This window comes from Melanotaenia boesemani, chromosome 5 (assembly GCF_017639745.1).
Source record: "Melanotaenia boesemani isolate fMelBoe1 chromosome 5, fMelBoe1.pri, whole genome shotgun sequence".
NCBI classification, from domain to species: domain Eukaryota; kingdom Metazoa; phylum Chordata; class Actinopteri; order Atheriniformes; family Melanotaeniidae; genus Melanotaenia; species Melanotaenia boesemani.
This window is the reverse complement of record NC_055686.1, coordinates 31,558,496-31,578,492: the sequence shown is the minus strand read 5'-3', so window position 1 is coordinate 31,578,492 and position 19,997 is coordinate 31,558,496. Positions and strand designations below refer to the sequence as shown.

General features: G+C 40.2%; 2 protein-coding genes across 3 annotated transcripts; both read right to left on the bottom strand.

Annotated features, from left to right (window-relative positions):
- Positions 1-7,494: 7,494 nt before the first annotated feature.
- LOC121639895 lies at positions 7,495-11,223 on the bottom strand. Of its 2 annotated transcripts, none has more exons than XM_041985490.1 (5): positions 11,127-11,223; positions 10,404-11,021; positions 8,000-8,122; positions 7,905-7,924; positions 7,495-7,766 (listed from the first exon to the last, which is right to left on the bottom strand). In XM_041985490.1, the coding sequence occupies exons 1-5, from the start codon at positions 11,212-11,214 to the stop codon at positions 7,647-7,649; spliced, it is 969 nt and encodes a 322-aa protein (XP_041841424.1). In that variant the 5' UTR covers positions 11,215-11,223; the 3' UTR covers positions 7,495-7,646. The 2 variants fall into 2 exon arrangements, with proteins under 2 accessions (XP_041841424.1, XP_041841425.1); XM_041985491.1 differs by having other exon boundaries at positions 7,693-7,761.
- A 6,305-nt stretch (positions 11,224-17,528) lies between these two features.
- Positions 17,529-19,499, bottom strand: LOC121639888 (immunoglobulin kappa light chain-like). The gene is made up of 5 exons (XM_041985481.1): positions 19,442-19,499; positions 18,640-19,338; positions 18,434-18,550; positions 18,321-18,358; positions 17,529-18,229 (listed from the first exon to the last, which is right to left on the bottom strand). The coding sequence occupies exons 1-5, from the start codon at positions 19,494-19,496 to the stop codon at positions 18,119-18,121; spliced, it is 1,020 nt and encodes a 339-aa protein (XP_041841415.1). The 5' UTR covers positions 19,497-19,499; the 3' UTR covers positions 17,529-18,118.
- Between the last annotated feature and the right edge of the window lie 498 nt (positions 19,500-19,997).

Sequence of the window (19,997 nt, the reverse complement as noted above, 5' to 3'; positions counted from 1 at the left end):
GAAGCAACTTTTAAAAACGGTTTAATCTTCATGTAGCGAACACAATCACAACAACCACAAAGTTGAAGGTAAAATATATATTGTTGCATAAAAAATGATTAAAGCCCACGTTACCTTAAAATAGAGAGTAATGTTTTCAACAGAACTTACAGTTATGAGCTTTCGCCTCCACCATCTTTCTGTTATGCTGCTGTGCATTCTGGGATAGTAGTTTACACAAGTCACCTTTAGATCCTCGATTAAACGGGCGGGGAAAATACACATCTGGGAATTTGGAACGTGCTTGTCTGGATGTGTTCTTTAATTGAAACAGTACTTGGGCCTCAACTGATGATGTTTCACAAGAACACAAGTACATACCAGTACACATACTGAAGCTATGTCCCAATTCAGGATCTGCACACTTTGGAGTGTATCCGTAGTCTGCACACTTTGAAGTCCAGTTAACATTTGTGAAATGGGACAGTCTACCTAGCCAAGGAGAATTTCTCATACCAGCAATTTAGGACATTAAATTGCTTAAACCTCTGAAATTACTAAGTTTGCATATCATAGGACGCTTTAGTGAACATTAACACCAACCAAGTAATAACGCAAAAAAAAAAAAAAATACAATAAACAAAAATAAATGTCTGAGGCTCTGTTGTTTTCAAGCTGGTAGACACTTTTTAAATGCCACCGTTTAACAAATATGTTTTAATGTACTTGGTTTTGTCACATTTCTACTAAAGTGTAATTAAGAAAAAAAAAGTCCTCTTCTGAGCCTAGTTGCTCATTCACCACTGCCTTGTGCACATTCAATTCTGGGAGAAAAGAGGCCGCGAACGATGCAGCCTTTGTTTGAGGCCAAATTAAGTGCGGATTTGGAGGGTAGATTTGGAGGCTCCTTCGAATTGGGACAGTACTTGGTGTACCACCATGATATATGTAGCCGACGAATCTGCACTTCGAAATGTGCAGATCCTGGATTAGGACACAGCTTGAGAAACCACCCTGCTCTCCACCCTTCAAATGATTCCATCTGAAATTAGAAAACTTGTTGGATGTTGCCCGGTAACGGCTCCAACTCAGTGTCTGCCCACATGCAGCCAAAATTCTGCTGAGGATTTTATACTGTTTTACTGTTGGAGCACATCAGAAAACATCTTATAGTCATAATAAATAAAAAACAGCTTTCTGTCTCAGACACCAAGTCTGAAGAAGTTCAGACAAACAGTTGTTGGTTTGGATGGACCACTAACTTATAGAGATTCCTTTATCTGTTCTATCCATCCGATGGCCAGCAGTTTTGGGGGTGATTTGGCATGGACGATGATGGTTTTAACACTTTAAAACCATGCGTATCATAATCGTTGCAAACATTTTCTGAGATTGATTGCATCACTACATGGTTAAAATTTTGCTCAATGCTGTTGTGTTTATAATTTGATACGTGTTTTCAGCCCCCGGTGGAAGGCAAGGGCAGTTTATTTGTATAGCACATTTCATGTACAGGACAATTCAAAGTGCTTTACATAAAACAAAGACATTACAGATATTTAGAATAGTAAAAGGCATCAACACATAATCAACACATAATCACAATAAAATAATAAATTACATTAAAATGATTAAAAGCAAGATGAGTTAAAAAAAAGTTACCGTGCAGATTTCATGCATAGGCGCATGAGAAAAGAAAAGTTTTTAACCTGGATTTAAAAATGTCTACATTTGGGGAAAGTTTAATCTCCACTGGCAGTTTGTTCCATTTGTTTGCAGCATAACAGCTAAATGCTGCTTCTCCATGTTTAGTCTGGACTCTGGCCTGGACTAGTTGACCAGAGTCTTTGGATCTAAGAGCTCTGCTAGGTTTATATTCTCTGAACATATCACAGATGTATTCTGGGCCTAAACCATTCTGGGATTTGTAAATGATCAGAAGGGTTTTAAAATCTATTCTGTGACTGACTGGAAGCCAGTGTAAAGATTTTAAAACTGGTGTGATGTGTTCAGATCTCTTAGTCCTGGTTAAAACTCTAGCAGCAGCGTTCTGGATGAGCTGCAGATGTTTAATGCTCTTTTTAGGAAGTCCTGTTAAAAGACCATTACAGTAATCCAGTCTACTGGAGATGAATGCATGGATGAGTTTCTCTTGGTCTTTCTGGGAGACTAAACTTTTAATTCTGTTGATGTTTCTGAGCTGGTAAAAAGCTGTCTTAGTGACAGCTTTGATATGGCTTCTGAAAGTCAGATCTGAGTCTATCAACACTCCCAGGTTACGAACTTGGTTGGTAATTTTAAGAGCCCGAGTCTCCAGGTGTTTGCCAATGCTGACCCTCTTCTCTTTGCTACCAAACAGAATAATCTCAGTTTTGTCTTCATTTAATTGTAGGAAATTCTCCCTCATCCAGGTGTTTATTTGCTCCAGACACTGACACATTAAGTCTATTGGACTGCAGTCATCTGGTGACAGAGACACATAAAGTTGTGTATCATCTGCATAACTTTGATAATTAATGCTATAGTTCTGTAATATTTTACCCAAAGGGAGCATATACAAGTTGAACAGAAGAGGTCCAAGGACTGACCCCTGGGGGACTCCACAAGTCATGGCCACTCGTTCGGATTCATAGCTGCCGATCGTAACAAAATAACTCCGGCCTTCTAAATAGGACCTGAACCAGTTAAGGACCGCTCCAGAAAGTCCAACCCAGTTTTCCAGCCTGTGCAACAGGATTCTGTGATCTACAGTATCAAACGCAGCACTGAGATCCAACAGAACCAGGACTGATACTTGACCAGAATCGGTATTCAACCTAATGTCATTTAACACTTTGACCAGAGCTGTTTCAGTGCTGTGATGAGGTCGGAAGCCGGACTGAAATTTATCAAGATTTCCACTTTCATTTAAAAAGTCATGAAGCTGGTGAAATACAACTTTTTCAATAATCTTGGAAATAAAAGAGAGGTTAGAGACAGGTCTATAGTTGTTCATTATAGAGGCGTCTAGAGTCCTTTTCTTTAGGAGTGGCTTAATAGCAGCTATCTTTAGTGACTTGGGAAAAATGCCTGATGCCAGCGAGCTGTTAACTATCAGTAGGAGATCACTTTCTACTGAGGTAAAAACTGTTTTTAAAAAGTCGGATGGTATCATGTCCAGAGTGCATGTTGTTGATTTCAAATGCCAAACTGTTTCTTGTAGGACTTTTAAATTCACCATTTTAAATTGCGACATGACATCAGAATTATTTCCGGGTTTTAGACACAGACTAATTTTCTTGTTTGACTGTGTGGAATTAATATTTTGCCTAATTGTTTTAATTTTTTGGCTAAAAAAGTTTGCAAATTGGTTGCATTTCTCAGTGGAAAGGAGCTCTGGGCTTATCTGTTTAGGAGGATTTGTAAGTTTTTCAATCATAGCAAACAGAGTGCGAGAATTGTTGACATTCCTGTTAATCATTTCAGATAAATGCAGCTCTCTGGCCTTGCACAACTCATTGTTATAGTTACGCAGGCTTTGTTTGTACAGCTCATAGTAAATTTGAAGTTTATTTTTCCGCCATTTCCGCTCAGTTTTTCTGCATTCTCTTTTTAGGCTGGTAACCACAGTGGTGTTTCTCCATGGTGTTTTCTGTTTGCTCAAGTTGCTCTTGATTCTTATCGGTGCAACAGCATCCATTACATTCAAGATTTTCAGATTGAAATTATCCAGGAGTCTATCAACTGACTCTGCACTGGTTGTTGGTAACATAGCTATGGCCTCCACAAACTTAGCACTTGTTCTTTCATTAATGTACCTCTTCCTAACGGAGAAGCAGGTTGGTTGAACATTCTGAGTGATCAGTAAATCAAACAAAATACAAAAATGGTCAGACAAGGCCAAGTCAGTGACCGCAACAGAAGAAATATCAACACCCTTTGAAATAACCAGGTCCAGAATGTGACCTCGAATGTGGGTCGGTTCTTTTACATGTTGCCATAAACCAAACATGTCCAATATGGAACAAAATTCCTTGACATTACCATCCGTCATGTTATCTATGTGAATGTTAAAATCCCCAGTTAAGATGAAATGGTTAAAATCAGTAGAGATAACCGACAATAATTCAGAAAATTCATCAATAAAATTTACACAGTGTCCTGGACGTCTGTAGATGATTAGAAATAGGATTTTAGGAATGCCCCTTAAAATAAAACTAAGATATTCAAAAGAAGTAAAATCACCAAATGACATTTCTTTACACTGGAATGAATCTTTAAATAAGGCAGCTTCTCCTCCCCCTTTCCTCCCGTTTCGACATTTATTCATGAAACTAAAATGAGGGGGTGCTGTTTCATTAAGAACTGTAGCACTTGTGTCTTCTGTTAACCATGTTTCTGTCAGAAAAAGAAAATCTAAACTGTGAGAAATGATGAAGTCATTAACTAACAGTGACTTGTTGGACAGAGATCTAACATTTAGTACAGCTAGCTTTATGAAGTTTGCACTGGTCTCTGTTGTTTTCTGAGTTATACAAGGTACAGTTAACAGATTAGATCGATTCACCCCACAAGCTGACCGTGTTCGATTCCTTATTTTACTAACTAACACAGGAATCCTACTGGGTCCAGGCTTGATCTCAGAACAGCTGTCAGTAGTAGCAAAACTACAGCAAGGACCCTGAACGCATCATGGCATGTTATCTTTGTTGTGAATTCTGCTGCTCTGGGAACCTCCTCCCATGCCCTGCTCGGTCAGGACAGATGATCTAATAGGAGGATGAGGAGGGGGAGGGGGGGGAGCCCTGTATTTCTTGGTAGATGGTGGTCGCTGGGGTTCAGACCTGGATAGAGACATCCTTTTAAGACCTTGGGTGATGTGGAGAAGAGGGTCTGGTGAGGGGGGAGAGCTGGCAGTTGATCGCTTCTCTGCTGTGTCCTTCGCTCTTATCTGTACACTCATGTTTGGGTTTGCCGTCCCAACAGCATGACGCAAGTGTGCACCAAGTAATCTGCATCCAGTTAGATTTGGATGCACACCATCAGGTCTGAATCGCTCCTTACAGTTCCAAAAGATATTGAAGTTATCAATGAACTTCATCCCATGGGTGATACATGCGTTTGATAACCATGTGTTCAGGCCAAGAAGTCTACTGAAAAGTTCAATTCCTTTACCCGCTGTAGGAATGGGTCCTGAAATGTAAACATGGTGTGCTCCAAACTGACACAGTCTCTCCAACAGCAGAGAAAAGTCTTTTTTCAGGATCTCAGAGCCAATTTTCCTCCTCAGAATATCAAAAGACCCTGTGTGGACAATAATCTTCATACCATCTGGATGTGAAGACAGAATGGTCGGCAACATCTCTGTCAGTTCCCTGACTGATGTATCAAAAAGTGTTAGATTTTCAGTCTTTGCCATCCTCACATGCTGTGTTATAGAGTCCCCAATCAGAATTGTGTCTATTTGTTTTTGTGTGGAGGTGCCGATAGCTTCTCTAGTCCTCCTGTTTGTGGGATTTTGGCCTCTCCTCCTGGTCTGGTTAGCCCTGGGCTGAGTTTTAGGGCTATTTCTTGAATTTTGATAAATCCTTGCATTACATTCATCATCATTCATTTTAATATGACTCAACACATCATATTTATTATGCAGTGAGACTTCAGATGGTGGAGTGAGTGCTGGAGCTTTAAATTTCCTGCTGGATTTACCTCTGCGACGAACAACATCAGACCAGGTTCTGGCCGGGGTTGATGACTTTGGTCTGGCACCAACAGTGTTCCAGAAGGAGAGATCAGTCTGATGGTCCGGTTTGGGATTTTCCTCAGCTATTCCAATGTCATTTGAACACATCCAGGGAAGTGTATCAGCCAGGTCTGTAGCGGGAGGCTCCACATTCGACATGCCTTCGCGTATGAAGATGTGACTCAATCCATTTGACAACTCAGTAGCTTGTACAGAAGCTACTACAGAGTCAATAAATTCTTCATTCACACGAATGTCTTGCAGTGTTTCAATCCTCTTCTCCAGCTGTGTTATCCTCAAAGAAAGTTGCTCACACTCAGTGCAGCTCACTGATACTGCAGGCTTAGGAGACATAATTCCACTAGTTCTCCGATGGAAATCAACTAAATTTATCAAAAAATATATTCGTTCCAGTGATTTATAAGTGACCAGGAGTCCTTGTTCCTAAATTTCTTGCCGGTAAAGATAAGAAAAAAGAAGAAAAAAAGAAGAAAAATGCAAGCAGAAAGGAGAGCAGAGCAGGAAGCGTCCGCACGGCAGCAAAGCAGGAAGCTAAGGACACCTTCATTTGCCTCCAACTGCTTTAAATACCAACTTACACATCAGTCCTTTCCATTTTCTACTTCCCCCCTCTACCAATAATCATGGTTTGAGGCCCATTCATGCTCGACATAGAAGATCAACAGATGGAGAAATTGCGGGGGCAGTACTGAGCAGCATAGCTGACATGTGACAAGCGAAAGAACAAACCAGAGAAGAAGAAGAGGACCAGAAAGAGAAATAAAACAGCAGAAGAAGAATGAAGATGAGGCCAACAACTGTAGAAATTGTGTGAGTGTTTAGGGCATGTTGGGGTTGGAAATAACTGTAGTGGTGCATGTTTTGAGCAAAACCCTCTTTCGGCCCACTGAGCGGGAAGGGTTTATGTAGCCCAGTGGAACTAAGCTTCCTGATAGTTTTTCCAATTTTTTTTTCTTTCTTTCTTCCTTTCTGCAGAATTTTTTTTGTATATTTCATTATCATTTATTGCTCTGTTTTACAGAGCCATTTTTCTTATTTGCTTATTTACCTGTCTGTCAAGTATGTTTTGCCATTCTTTCACTTATTGTTTAAAAACTATGGGTACTTTCATCCGATTGGATGAGGAAGTAGATCCCTCCTCCACACACGGACGAGTGATAGGATTTTCCTGGACCACACAAACACTGACTATAGGAAAACTAAGGGTGCACCCGAGACATATATACATATATGTCTATATATGTATATATATATATATATGTATATATATATATATGTATATATATATATATATTTTTTTTTATATATATATATATATTTTTTTTTTTTCTTCTTGTTGGAGTATCCGATGAGACGTTGTTTTTTGGACTCTTTGGACCTGAGACACTTGGACCATTGACTAGACTGGATGCGGAATACAGTGAACCAGGTTACTTGGGATGGTACCAGTTACCACGTGAAATCTTTTTTTTTTTCTTGATCCTATTATTTGTTAATTGTATTGTTATATTTTTGTATTTTGCCTTTATTAATATAGAGCGTTCTCTTCAAGTCGTCTGTCTCCCGCCAGTTCTTTATCACTCGTTACACTGCCTTATGAACCTAGATTTGGCCCACCGGAGGCTATATTGAGGCCTCAGTTACATTTAGCTTGCCTAATTTCCAGTTATATTATTTGGCTGCTCAGTCCAGAGCTATCTGGATATGGATTAAAGATCTAAAGTACCCTCCAGCCTGGAAACAGATTGAACAAACCCATACAGTAGAAGTGTTGTCTAGTATTCCATTTATTCACTCTTATCATAAGCAAAAGAACAGGATAACAGGAAGATGATACAGTTTTACTGCAGAAAGAGATTTTAATTAAATGAAAATAAATGTCAATTTTCCAGAAGAGTTTGGATCAAATGTAAGATGATGTTTACACCTACAGCTTCACACTGGAATACACACATTTACTATCGGTGTCATGTTTCTGTGTTCTGGCTTCATTGGCCTTGAAATCCCTCACAGCAGCATAGTGAAGGTCCTCTCCATCACACCTGAACTGGTGGCAACAGATAAAACCGTTTTATAAGATAGATGTTCAGTGACAAAGAAAATAAAAGAAAAAGAATTTCATAAATCTTGAGAGCTGCTACAGAAAAGATGCTTTAATTCTGTTTGAATAGGAAATCATTCTTACCTGTGGGCCCAGAGAGGTCGCTAAAAAACAGAATGACAATTCATTATAGAGCATGAAACTCTGAGTGCTTCATGTCAACTCTGAGGAGAAGTTACCTGAATCCAGGCAGTTTCTTTGGCTTAGTTTGTACACTAAGAAAGTCAATATAACAGCCAGCATGGTGGCAAATGCCAAAGCTCCACTCAATACGTACACCAAGGCATGAAATTCCACCTCATCTGTGGAAAGAAAAGCACCAGAAGAAGGTGTTAAAGAGATTAAAAGCCATTGGTTTTTGTTTTTCTGGTCTACCATCATGTTGGTAACAAAGCATCTAAAAGACAATTACACTGGTGGAAAAATGGAAAAATCCTAAATGGAAGTGTACAGAGTAAAAATGGTTTCATAATAGTTACTAATGTGTAAACATATTTGTGAATTTGCATGTGTTTGAATCTACACACAAATATTAGTTCCTTCGAACTCATGAAATAACGTTTCATATACATACATTGAAAACAGATTCCTGTCCTTTGTTGTTAAAACATGAAAATAGCAAACAATTGTGCACAGATCAGCTTCCATGTCCATGTGTTGAGTTTTGAGACTCCTGTAATGCCTCCCCAAATGTATCCTATGTGATCTGCCACATAAGTTTATGCTACATAACACATACATCCAATCTGGGCAGTCTATTTAAACTGCACACTTCCTTCCTTGCTGTTTGCTCCATGCTTCTAGCACTACTGCTGCTACTGCCTGCTTTTGTTTTAAGCCTCTCCACTACCCCAGGATAAATCTGTAGGCTCCGGTTAAAAGAGAAAATATTGTTCAGCATTCACTCCAATATTAATTCATTCCGCTTAGTCCATTACGGGTCGTGGATAAGCTGCAGCCTATCCCAACATTAACAGGTGAGAGGCAGGGTACACCCTGGACAGGTCACCAGTCCAACACTTAGGGACAAACAAACATTCACACTCGCACTCACTCCTAGGAACTAGGAACCATGCCATTCACACTTGCACTCACTCCTAGGAAGAATCAATCAACCTAACATGCATGTCTTTGGACAAAGGGAGGAAGCCAGAGTACCTGGAGAGAATTCAAGCATACACGGGGAGAACATGCAAACTCCACACAGAAAGGCCACAGTCCTCTAAGGTTTGAACCTCCCCCCAGCCGAGATTCGAACCAGCGACCTTCTTGCTGTGAGACTGAGGCTCCAGTATTTATTAGATAAAAAAACAAAACAAACAAACAAACAAACAAACAAACACAAAAACACATAGCACAATGAAGTGATGGCATTGGAATATTGGAGTCTAACCACCAGACCACAACACTGAATGAAGCTTTATTTATCAACTCATGAGTTGTCTGACTGAAATGCATGCTGTGTTTAAGTACTGTTGGAAAACTGGAACATCTGCTGTGTTGTATGCTGCACTGTGGTGACGAGTCTTAATACCTGCTACCACCTTCTGACATGGACAGCATGGATATCTGGACAGACCGCTAGACATGGGTTTATACTTACTGTTTGTCATATCAGTTAAACATCAGTGCATTCATACAAACTTCTGCTCATCTGCAGGAACTGCTTCTAATTACTGTCAATCCACAATGGAATATAAAACTATTATTAGTTATTATTAGAGTTAATAAAAGTTGGGAAAGAAAGAGCTTCAAACTTTTGCGAAGGCTGTTTATTTTGTTTCTCTTGCTTTAACAAGTAACGCTGCATTTTACAATATCTCCCAATTAGTCATTTATGGATTTATCAATATGAATGTGCAGACAGGTTGTTGAAGATTAAATTGTTTGAAAATGGAAAACTGTGTAAAATATTAATGTTAGTGTGGGTTTAATGTATGTATGTCTAAAGATATTTAACATATTGAAATTGCTTGATTTTTTTATGTAAGTTTTTAAACACACATTTCCAAGTTGACATAGTAGCAGCTGTTATGAGACCATTTTCACTACATAGCCTTCACGCTCCAACTCCTTAATGTCTGATTTAGTTACAATTATGTAATAACTAAATAACATATGGGGGAACAATAACAAAAATAAAAAGACTGTATTTAAATAAAATACAATTAAACAGATGAATAACATTTAATAAAGATGAGTTAAATAAAAATAGATACATATATACAAGTAATTAAAAGCAAATAAATTGAAGTTCATAAATTTTATTGGAAATTATATAAACAAAGGCTAGTAGTGGTTTGTTGTAATTTTGTGACAACAGGCATTAAGGGCTTAAAGGTCAGATTCAGACATGTCGAACAAGTCAAACATCAACAGCTGTTGGTCGACAGGTCATTAAAACTAAAGAGTAAATTAGATAAATAGATGCACATATAAACACCAGCATCCATTATTTTCTACTGAATAAACTTTATAGTGATAAGGTTTTCATTTGTTAAAGACATTTGTTAAAACCTCTTCAGCAGAATAAAGGAAGTAAAAAATGAATAACCTGAAAGTATTATAATAAAATAAACTCACCTTCAGAGTCCAGTTTTGTCCTGTTTCCAAACAACATGCGTCCACATGAGGCAACAGCACAGTAGACGATCCCACTACAAGACACTTTCAGGTTCTTCATCGGCAGGTCGTAGACACAATCATTCCTGTCTCCGTGGGTGTGAATGATTCCTACATGGGATTCATGAATGGCCTTGAACCAGTAAACACCCTGTTCTGCATCACGGGTACCAGCATACACGGCACAGTTCAGAGTCTCAGAAACTTCTGCCGTGATGGTCTCAGACTGATGGACCAAAGTCTGGAAGCTCAAGCCTGAACTTTTCACACTGACTGTGGTGCCGTCACAAAATTCAAAGTCATATAAATTACTCATTGCACAGTAGTAAGTAGCCGAGTCTGATGTTCTCAAGTCTGATATCTCCAGCATGAGCTTTCCAGTGTTTCTAGTATCCGGAGAGAAGCGCCAGTTGTTAAATTCCTCCTCAAAGACGCTGTTATTCTTATTCTTGTAGAACGTGGACATCAGTTTTGGGCTCCTTCCCAGGATTTGTTTATACCAGTACGACATCACTTCTACTCCATCCTTACAGAGGCACTCCAGAGACACACTTCCTCCATCAGGAGCTGCCAGATGAGCTGAAGAGAAATCAAGACACAAATTCAGTGAGAGATGCTCAGAATGTGAATCAAGATGTAACAGGCAGACATTAATTCTGGTTATAAGTCACAGACCCAACTCACCCTTATTCTCCACCAACAGACACGTGAAGTACAAAGCAAAGATTGGAGCATTCATCATGCTGCAGATGCTGTGATGATACAACTGCATCTCTCTGGTGTCTCCTCACACAGAGGACTGAGCTCTACTGGCCAATCAGAGTATATGTCTAGTTTAAGTAGGAGTTAAGTCATGTTCACTCTCACCTCCCTTTCCAGCTTTACTCTATGAAGGAAGTGTCATCACCACCGTCAGCAGGACATTTGAATCTTATGTTAGCTGTAAAAGAAATCCTCTTGTAGGTATAAACGATCTTAAAATGAGCACTAGTAAAGCAGTGTGGAAATGGATGCAGTGTGTATTCAATTACGTGCCATAGCAACAGGGTCTGATGTGACAATTTTAAGAATGGTCCTGTTTCAAAATTAATAGTCCAGTTTTCTGTGTGTTTCAGCTGGTGCATTTTTGGGTAAAAACATCAACTGAAATTATTGATCAGAACAGTAAGGTTTAGTATTTGAAAAGCATTTGTTTCTTCCTACTCCTTAGAAGAGAAGCATAGAAAAACATGTTTTGTCAAATGAAAACCCAAAACATTCATTAAAGTTCAGGCTAATGTTATCTATAGCTACATTTACACTGTGTCACTTCTGCATCAGACAATATTTTACTATAATTACTATTTTACTTTTACTATACTACTTGGTCTAACTATGGTTTGGTAGACCAGGTTGTCCAATCATTGGTTCAAGTCCTGCTCCCCCACTCATTCTGTCATTGAGTTCTTGGGCAAAACACTTCACTGCCCTAGCCTCAGGTGTCATTGTTGGTCTATGAATGTGAATGAATGTTCGTTGGTGGTCGGAGATGCACTGAAAAGGGCTGGATAAATCTAATGAACTATTATTATCTCTGCTAAACAAAACCCCAGTAGAAAATGACAAACAGGAAATTAAGCTAACAGCTACTCAGAATAGGGCCACAGAAAAAGCAGAATTTCTGCTAAAATAAACAACTTAGAATAAAGAAATATCACTGCAGTTCAAGCGAATGTTAAACAGTGGAGAGTAAATTCTATGCCTCATCACTTCTTCATCAGTAATTTATTCTAGGCATCATTTTCTCTACAGCTAGCTTTTGTAGCTGAGGATCAGACCGCCAGGGTCCCCGCCTCTGGCAGCCGCCCAGCTCACATTGTACCGGACCCCTATGGCCCCTCCTGCAGGTGGTGAGCACACGGGAGGGGAGGCCCATGTCACCCTTTCGGGCTGAGCCCGACCGGGCCCCATGGGCAAAGGCCCATCCACCAAGTGCTCGCCTCCGTGCCCCACCTCCAGGCCTGGCTCCAGAGGGGGGCCCCGGTGAACCACGTCCGGGCAAGGGAAACCTTGGTCCTTGCTTTCTCATCATCATAGGGGTGACTTTGTAGTTGTGTCATCGGACTTGCAGCTGCATGTTCTGGACACTCAGGTGAAGAGAGGGGCGGAGCTTTCAACTGATCACCACCTGGTGGTGAGTTGGCTCAGATGGTGGGGGAGGATGGCCTGGCAGACCCAAGCATGTTGTGAGGGTCTGCTGGGAATGTCTGGCAGAGTCCCCTGTCAGAAAGTTTCAATTCCCATCTCTGGCAGAGCTTCAACCATGTCCCGGGTGAGATGGGGGCCATTGAGTCTGAATGGGCTATGTTCCGTGCCTCTATTGTTGAGGCGGCCAGATGCAGCTGTGGCTATAAAGTCGTCGGTGCCTGTCATAGCGGTAACCCCTGAACTCGTTGGTGGACACCGGCAATAAGGGATGCCGTCAAGCTGAAGAAGGAGTCCTATCGGGCCTTTTTGGCCTGTGGGACTCCAGAGGCAGCTGATGGGTATTGGCGGGCTAAGGGGAGAGCAGCTTCGGTGGTCACTAAGGCAAAAACTCGGGCTTGGGAGGAGTTTGGAGAGGCCATGGAGAATGACTTCTGGACGGCTTAGAGGAGATTCTGGTCCACCATCTCGGGGCTCAGGAGGGGAAAGCAGTGCTCTGTCAACAGTGTGTACAGTGGGGATGGGGGGCTGCTGATCTCAACTTGGGACGTTGTGAGGCGGAGAAGGGAATATTTCGAAGACCTTCTCAATCCCATCAACACGTCCCATCTCTGGAGCTGACAAAGCTCCTCGGTGGCAAGGCCCCGGGGGTGGATGAGGTCCGCCCGGAGTTTCTTAGGGCTCTAGATACTGTAGGCCTGTCTTGGCTGACACGCCTCTGCAGCATCGTGTTGACATCGGGGACAGTTCCCCTGGACTGGCAGACTGGGGTGGTGGTCCCCCTCTTCAAAAAGGGGGACCGGAGGGTGTGCTCCAACTACGGGGGATCACACTCACTCCTCAGCCTCCTCAGTAAGGTCTTTTCAGGGGTGCTGAAAAGGAGGGTCTGTTGAATAGTTGTTTGAGTCGGTTTGAAGAGGAGCAGTGTGGTTTTCGTCCCAGTCGTGGAACAGTGGACCAGCTCTACACCCTCTTCAGGGTCTTTGAGGGGGCATGGGAGTTTGCCTAACCAATGAACATGTGCTTTCTGGACTTGGAGAAAGCATTCGACCGTTTCCCCTGTGGACTCCTGTCGGGGGTACTTGAAGGTATGGATTGCCGGACCCACTTGTACGAGCTGTCCGTTCCCTGTACGACCGGTGTCAGAGCCTGGTCCGCATTGCTGGCAGTAAATCAGAATCGTTTCCAGTGCGGGTTGGCCAAGGCTGCCCTTTGTCACCGATTCTGTTCATAACTTTTATGGACAGAATTTCTAGGTGCAGCCGAGGTGTATAGAATAGAATAGAAATACTTTATTAATCCCTTTGGAGAGTCCTCAGGGAAATTTGGGTGTTTAGGGGATCCGATTCGGCGGCCTCAGGATTGGGTCTCTGCTCTTTGCGGATGATGTGATCCTGTTGGCTTCATTGGGCCGTGATCTTCAGCTCTTACTGGAGCGATTTGCAGCCGAGTGTGCAGCGGCTGGAATGGGAATCAGCACCTCCAAGTCCGAGACCATGGTCCTCAGCCGGAAAAGGGTATAGTGCTCTCTCCGGGTCTGCAATATGGTCCTGCCCCAAGTGGAGGAGTTTACGTATCTTGGGGTCTTGTTCACGAGTGAGGGAAGGATGGAGCGGGAGGTCGACAGGCGGATCGGTGCAGCGTCTGCTGTGATGAGCACTCTGCATCGGTCTATCGTGGTGAAGAAGGAGCTGATTGATCCTTGAAGGGTGGAACTTAACATACTGCAATCTGTTGATTGGTCAAAAGAGTCATCATTTCCTGTGCCACTTGGCACTAAGAACCAAGCAGGAACAGTACCATGTTTAATTAGACTTTTTTGTTGTGCTACATGCCAAGAAGAAAGAACACAAAGCTGGATGTCCACCTTTCTCATCAGTGGTTACTTTGTTCTTCTTTGTTATAATTCAAAGAAGGTGTCACACACTTAATGCAAAGACATTAATCTGGGGAGATGTTGCATTATTTTTTAAAACACATTAATGCATAAACAACAAAGTTATTACCGGTGCCATAAAACAAATTCTGATTTGGCATTATCTCAGTGAGAGAAGCTAAATTGGGGCATGAAGGTGCCTTGTCATGGCTGTAAACAGAATCCACCAAAAACCACTTCATCCTCCTTATCATTAAAGATTCTTACAATTTTCAAGCCTTACATTTAGAGGATTTGTCTCTACTTTCTTTTTTCTTCTTTCTATTTTACTTCTATTCACAATTTTCCTCTTTTTTTTCTCTGGTCAGTTCGAGATTATGTAGATTCCATAATTCAAAATAAATAAATAAGATTTTAAAAAATAATTAATAATAATAACATATATTTATAAAAAAATCTGATCATCACAAGAAGCTTCATACCCATGAAGCTCCTCTTGGTTTAAGTGAATTTGTTTGGCACAACACAGCAGCCAGACCATCATTTTACCACTATCATGCTGGACAAGTTAGAAAAAATAAATAAATAAAAACACCAAACACCAATGTATGTTATTTTTAGGGTCATGGTTCAAAATGGTTGAGAATCATTAATGTAGCTGACACATCTATTGCTATCCGGCTTTTACCCTGCCTTCGAGGTAAGGACTGCACCAGAGGTCAGGGTTTAACAAAGGGGTTGATCTTTTCTGATGATGCCTTTTTTACCATGTTCTTGACCATATGGTGCCTGCAGTACTGATTATTTTAGGCAGCTGTGTTTTTAAAACGGCATCACAGTGGTCCGGAAGCCACAGGCCAGTCTTCGTCTACTCAAGCGAGGGCTAAAGTTTCCACCAGCGGAAATCTGTTCATTGTACTTCTCATCTTCTTTACCACACCACTCAAAACAGAAGTCAGGCACTGAAAGCTGGCTGGAGGTCACACCCTCAACTTATGTTGCTGCTTACTAGACAAAGCGGTCTCAAGAGATCAGAGGGGGTTTTTGATCATGCTGTTTATGAGTGTGTTGCATTGCACTCAGCTTTCTGACTTTCAGTTTCATGATAAAAGAGATCTGCCTACAATTTTCATCATAAATTTACCCACAATGACAAAAGCTGAACAGGTTTTAAGGGTTTTCTATCGATTTATTGAAAAGAAAAAAAATGTCATTATTGCTTTTATGTAAGTATTATTACATTGGTTACTGAGTTCTGGTGTCACTTAACAGTGGTTGGTAGAATGTCTCACTGGTTGTACATTGTTGGACATAACTGGGAAAGATACACACACGTATGTACACACGGTCTCATGTTTGATGGTGTGTGTCAGAGTGAAACTGAGCCATAAGAGTGAGATAACAGCCCATAGAGCTTAAGCACAGCAGCCTACTTCATTTGAACCTTTTCACCCTATTTATAGGCCTCTGTCTGAATACTGCTTCCCCATAAATGAGGATATCTACAACCACTAGGTCGATATGAATAAATTTGGAGTCATAGTAATACTTGTGACATTTCTGAAGATATGTAAATATCCGTACATGTGTTACTGGTGAAGAAGAAATGAAAATGGCACATGGCACAAATAAAAAAGTTTCAGGCTTGCCTAAAAAAAAGAAGGAAACCTTTCAAGATACATAAGAATATCCTGCTGAAATGATGCAGCTTTGAATCTCTATCACATCAATATGTGAACATATCATTCATAAAACAAAAAATAAATTAATAAATAACATTTTAGCATTAGGTCTCCAAAATGGCCATTTTGGTATCATCTCTTCTCAAAGACCCCAGACCTTAGATTTTAAAAGGTTAAACTGTAAGACTTTTTTTTAACCAACAACTGACTTTCTAGATTTGACTTTATGTATGTTCCAGTGACATCTCATCATACATTCCCGTGTCTGGCATCTTTTTTAAGTTGAAAACCAATAAATTTATCCAAGGCTGTCCTAGCAGGTTATGAAAAGGTCTTGAGAAAAAACTCCTATAGGAACCTTTAAAAACTAGTTCTAATTGTGCAATATTACTTTTTCTATTTAGTATCTCAACAATAAAATGATTAATGACAATAAAGGTGATGGATGGCAGTAGACACTGCACTGCATCCAATGCAGTCTGGACGTAACCAATCAACAGAAACTGGATGCTGTTACTTTACTGAAGTCATAAATGCTCATTTTATATAAAGGAGAAGGGGTAGGCTCTTTTTAGATCTTGAAAGGGCTTTTGATACCATTAATCAGCTACTTATCTTGTCAACATTATTAAATTTTCACCTGTCTTCAAGTGTGTTAAGCTGGAGCCAGTCTTATCTGTCTATCTGCTTTCGGTGTGTTAGATTAAAAGAGTCCCGGAGCCAGGAAACAGTAACCGGTTGGGCAATTTATCTCTGCAGGCGGGTCAACTGAAGTGTGAAATATATTGCAATAAATGAAAGAATGCACTGTGTTCTTTCAGTTATCGCTTGATTTGATGATTACATACACACACTGATTAAATATACAAACACACACAACTTGCAATTATCTCGAGAGAAGTTTCCTCGATGCTAAAAACACATATAAGAACTGATTCTCCTAATAATGATTCAGTACCACTATAAGAAAAACAACACTTAAAGCATTAGAAATGAAAATGAAATGAAAATCTTCCTGCACAGTTGCTGTGTTTGAAAACATTCAGGTCCTATGTTCTGGTGACATTTTTCAGTGTTTTCAGTGTGAAACATAGATACTTATTTAAATACATCATAGACATGGGATTTTTTTCTGTACTTGTAGAAGCAGGAAATAAACTGTGCTTTCTGACCCATACCTTGTTCATTTCACTGCAACTTCACAGCAGCATCAACTTCACAAACATGACAGTCAGGCTTTCTCCAGTTTTAACCGATAAAAAGAGAATTAAGACTCAGAAATACTCATGAAAACATGGTGAGATGTGTAGAAGATTGAAACTTTATTCACACAAACTCATCTGAGAGATTCACCTCTGCAGGGGAATATCTAAAACTTTCAGGACACTGGACCAAGAGGTTGGTGATCTTTGACATAGATCAGTATCATGTAGAACATAAAGAACATTACATGCTGCATTCACTTACACTCTGAAGTTAAACCAGATGTCGGTCAGTTCACACTAAACATTTCTTAGAAATCATTCTCTAATGACCATGGTGCTACACCACTACACAGATGGCTGATTGTACAATGGACTCAACAAACAAAAAACAAACAAAGCTCAGTTTTACTGATCATCAGTGACATAAACTCATAAAAACTCATAATTATGATTTTGTTTAGACACTATGAGCACACATTATAATAAGTAATCTGAAAATCTTGTTCTCCAAAGCTCATGGTTGATAGCTTCTTCTGCATCATTTTATCAGCAGAAAAGATTCCCTCACTAAAAATATTACACTGTTTATCAATACTGACCTGCTTCACCCCTACAGCTTGATACCTCAACATGCATTCAGCAGTATAGATGCTCAAGCCAGAAGAGAAAAACTAAACACCTCCAGAGACAGAAAACCTTTCTACTGTAAAACACACAAAAGATGAAGCTTTACAGCTTTACATTAACATAGTAAACACATTCGCTGCAGGAGGGGTCCCTCTGTCTTTTTGATCTGTGGGTCAGGTTGACATGTTTGATGATTTCTGCATGTTGGTAACCCTGGAGACAAAGCGTTTATCATCAGTGTGTGTGACCACACAGTTAAATAGTGACTGAAATGTAACTGAAAAGTTAAACTGTTCATTTTTACCTTTACATCAGCTGTGAGGAGACCTGATGCTTCACACTCTGCTTGTAAAACACAGAGAAGTTAGTTTAATAGAGACTCAATATTTCAGTAGGAGTTGTGAGATGAAAAAGTACCTGAAGATTTGCTGCTGTTTGACTTGTTCATCATGAACACCAAGAAAGCCAGTAAAACATTCAGGATGGAGGTGAATGCAAAGGCTGCCATCCACAAATGAACACCGAAGCCGTCATCTGCAGAGAGACAGGCGGCAGGAACATGGTTTCAGCTTGTATGAGTTTAACGTGGGAATTATTTAAAATAAACATGAATTGTTACTCACACTCAAAGTCCAGTTTGGTCCCGTTTCCAAACATGATGTGTCCACATGAGACAACAGCACAGTAGTAGGTTCCAGCATTGAACATGTTCAGGTTTTCCATTGGTAAACTGTACACACAGGTGTGTGTTTGTGTGTTGGGGTTTCTCTGACACTGATCATTCCTGCCTCCGCCGCTGTAAACGAGTCCTGGATGTGATTCTCCAGAGTCTCTGAACCAGTAAACACTGTGTTCTCCATCACAGGTCCCAGTATGTACTGTACAGTTCAGAGTCTTAGAGCCTCCTGGCTGGATGGTCTCAGATTCTGGTTGATGGACTGAAGCTGGGATGCCAGATCCTGAATCTTTTACTCTGAGTGTGGTATCTTCAGCAAAAGTCAGGACTGCTGCATAACTAGCAGCACAGTAGTACGTAGCTGAGTCTGACAGCTTAACGTCTGAGATCTTTAAATGAAATGAAGGTTTGTTTATATCAAGAGTGAAGCGTGGATTGTTATGGAATTCATTTTTAAAAGTGAATTTTGTATCAAACACATAGAACTCAGAGATGAGCCTTGGTTTCTGTCCCAGAGTTTGAATGTACCAGAAAAGCCAGGCTGAATCCCTTCCTTTATAAAAACACTGGAAAGTCACGTCTTCACCAACATCAGCTGAAATAAAACCCCTCTCTTGTTCAACAGATGTGGACCATGTCAGATGGACTGAAGAGAAATCAGAATAAAAACAGACACATTAAATAAAGAATTTAGAGCAACTCCTGCTTTTTTGGAATAATTATAGAAAAAGTTCAGAAACACGACTCACCTGTTTCCCCTAAAAACAAACATGTTAGCCAGAAGACAAACTGTGTAGAAGTCATCGTCCTCAGATTCTCCAGTTAAATGAAAAGAAGTCTGATGTTTTCTCTACTCTGAAGAGACAAAACTGTGTTTGATTGGGTGCCCTGAAGTGACATCATGTTCTACACAGGAATCTGTCACATGTTCATGTCTGGTTCATGGTTCAGGTTTAAGCGCTTATCTTATTATTATTTTATAATTCAGACTTTAAAAATAAGTAGATTAAGAATTTAAAGAGTACTATAATACATAACATTTTTGCTTGTTGGTTCTACGTTCTATGCAACAACTTCATCATATTTGTAAAACCGTTGGAATTATGTGTCTTTGTTGTGTAAATCAGGGTGTGTATTAGTGTGATATTATCATAAGTGTTATGTTAAACTATCAATTGAAACATTAACACCCACACATTCACTGTTTGTGGTTGTTTTAGTGGCTTTAGTGGCTATTATGTGTGTTAATGTAACTACCTCCTACATCCTGCAGAGACTTAAGAAGTTTCTTTGTAGTGACTGCCT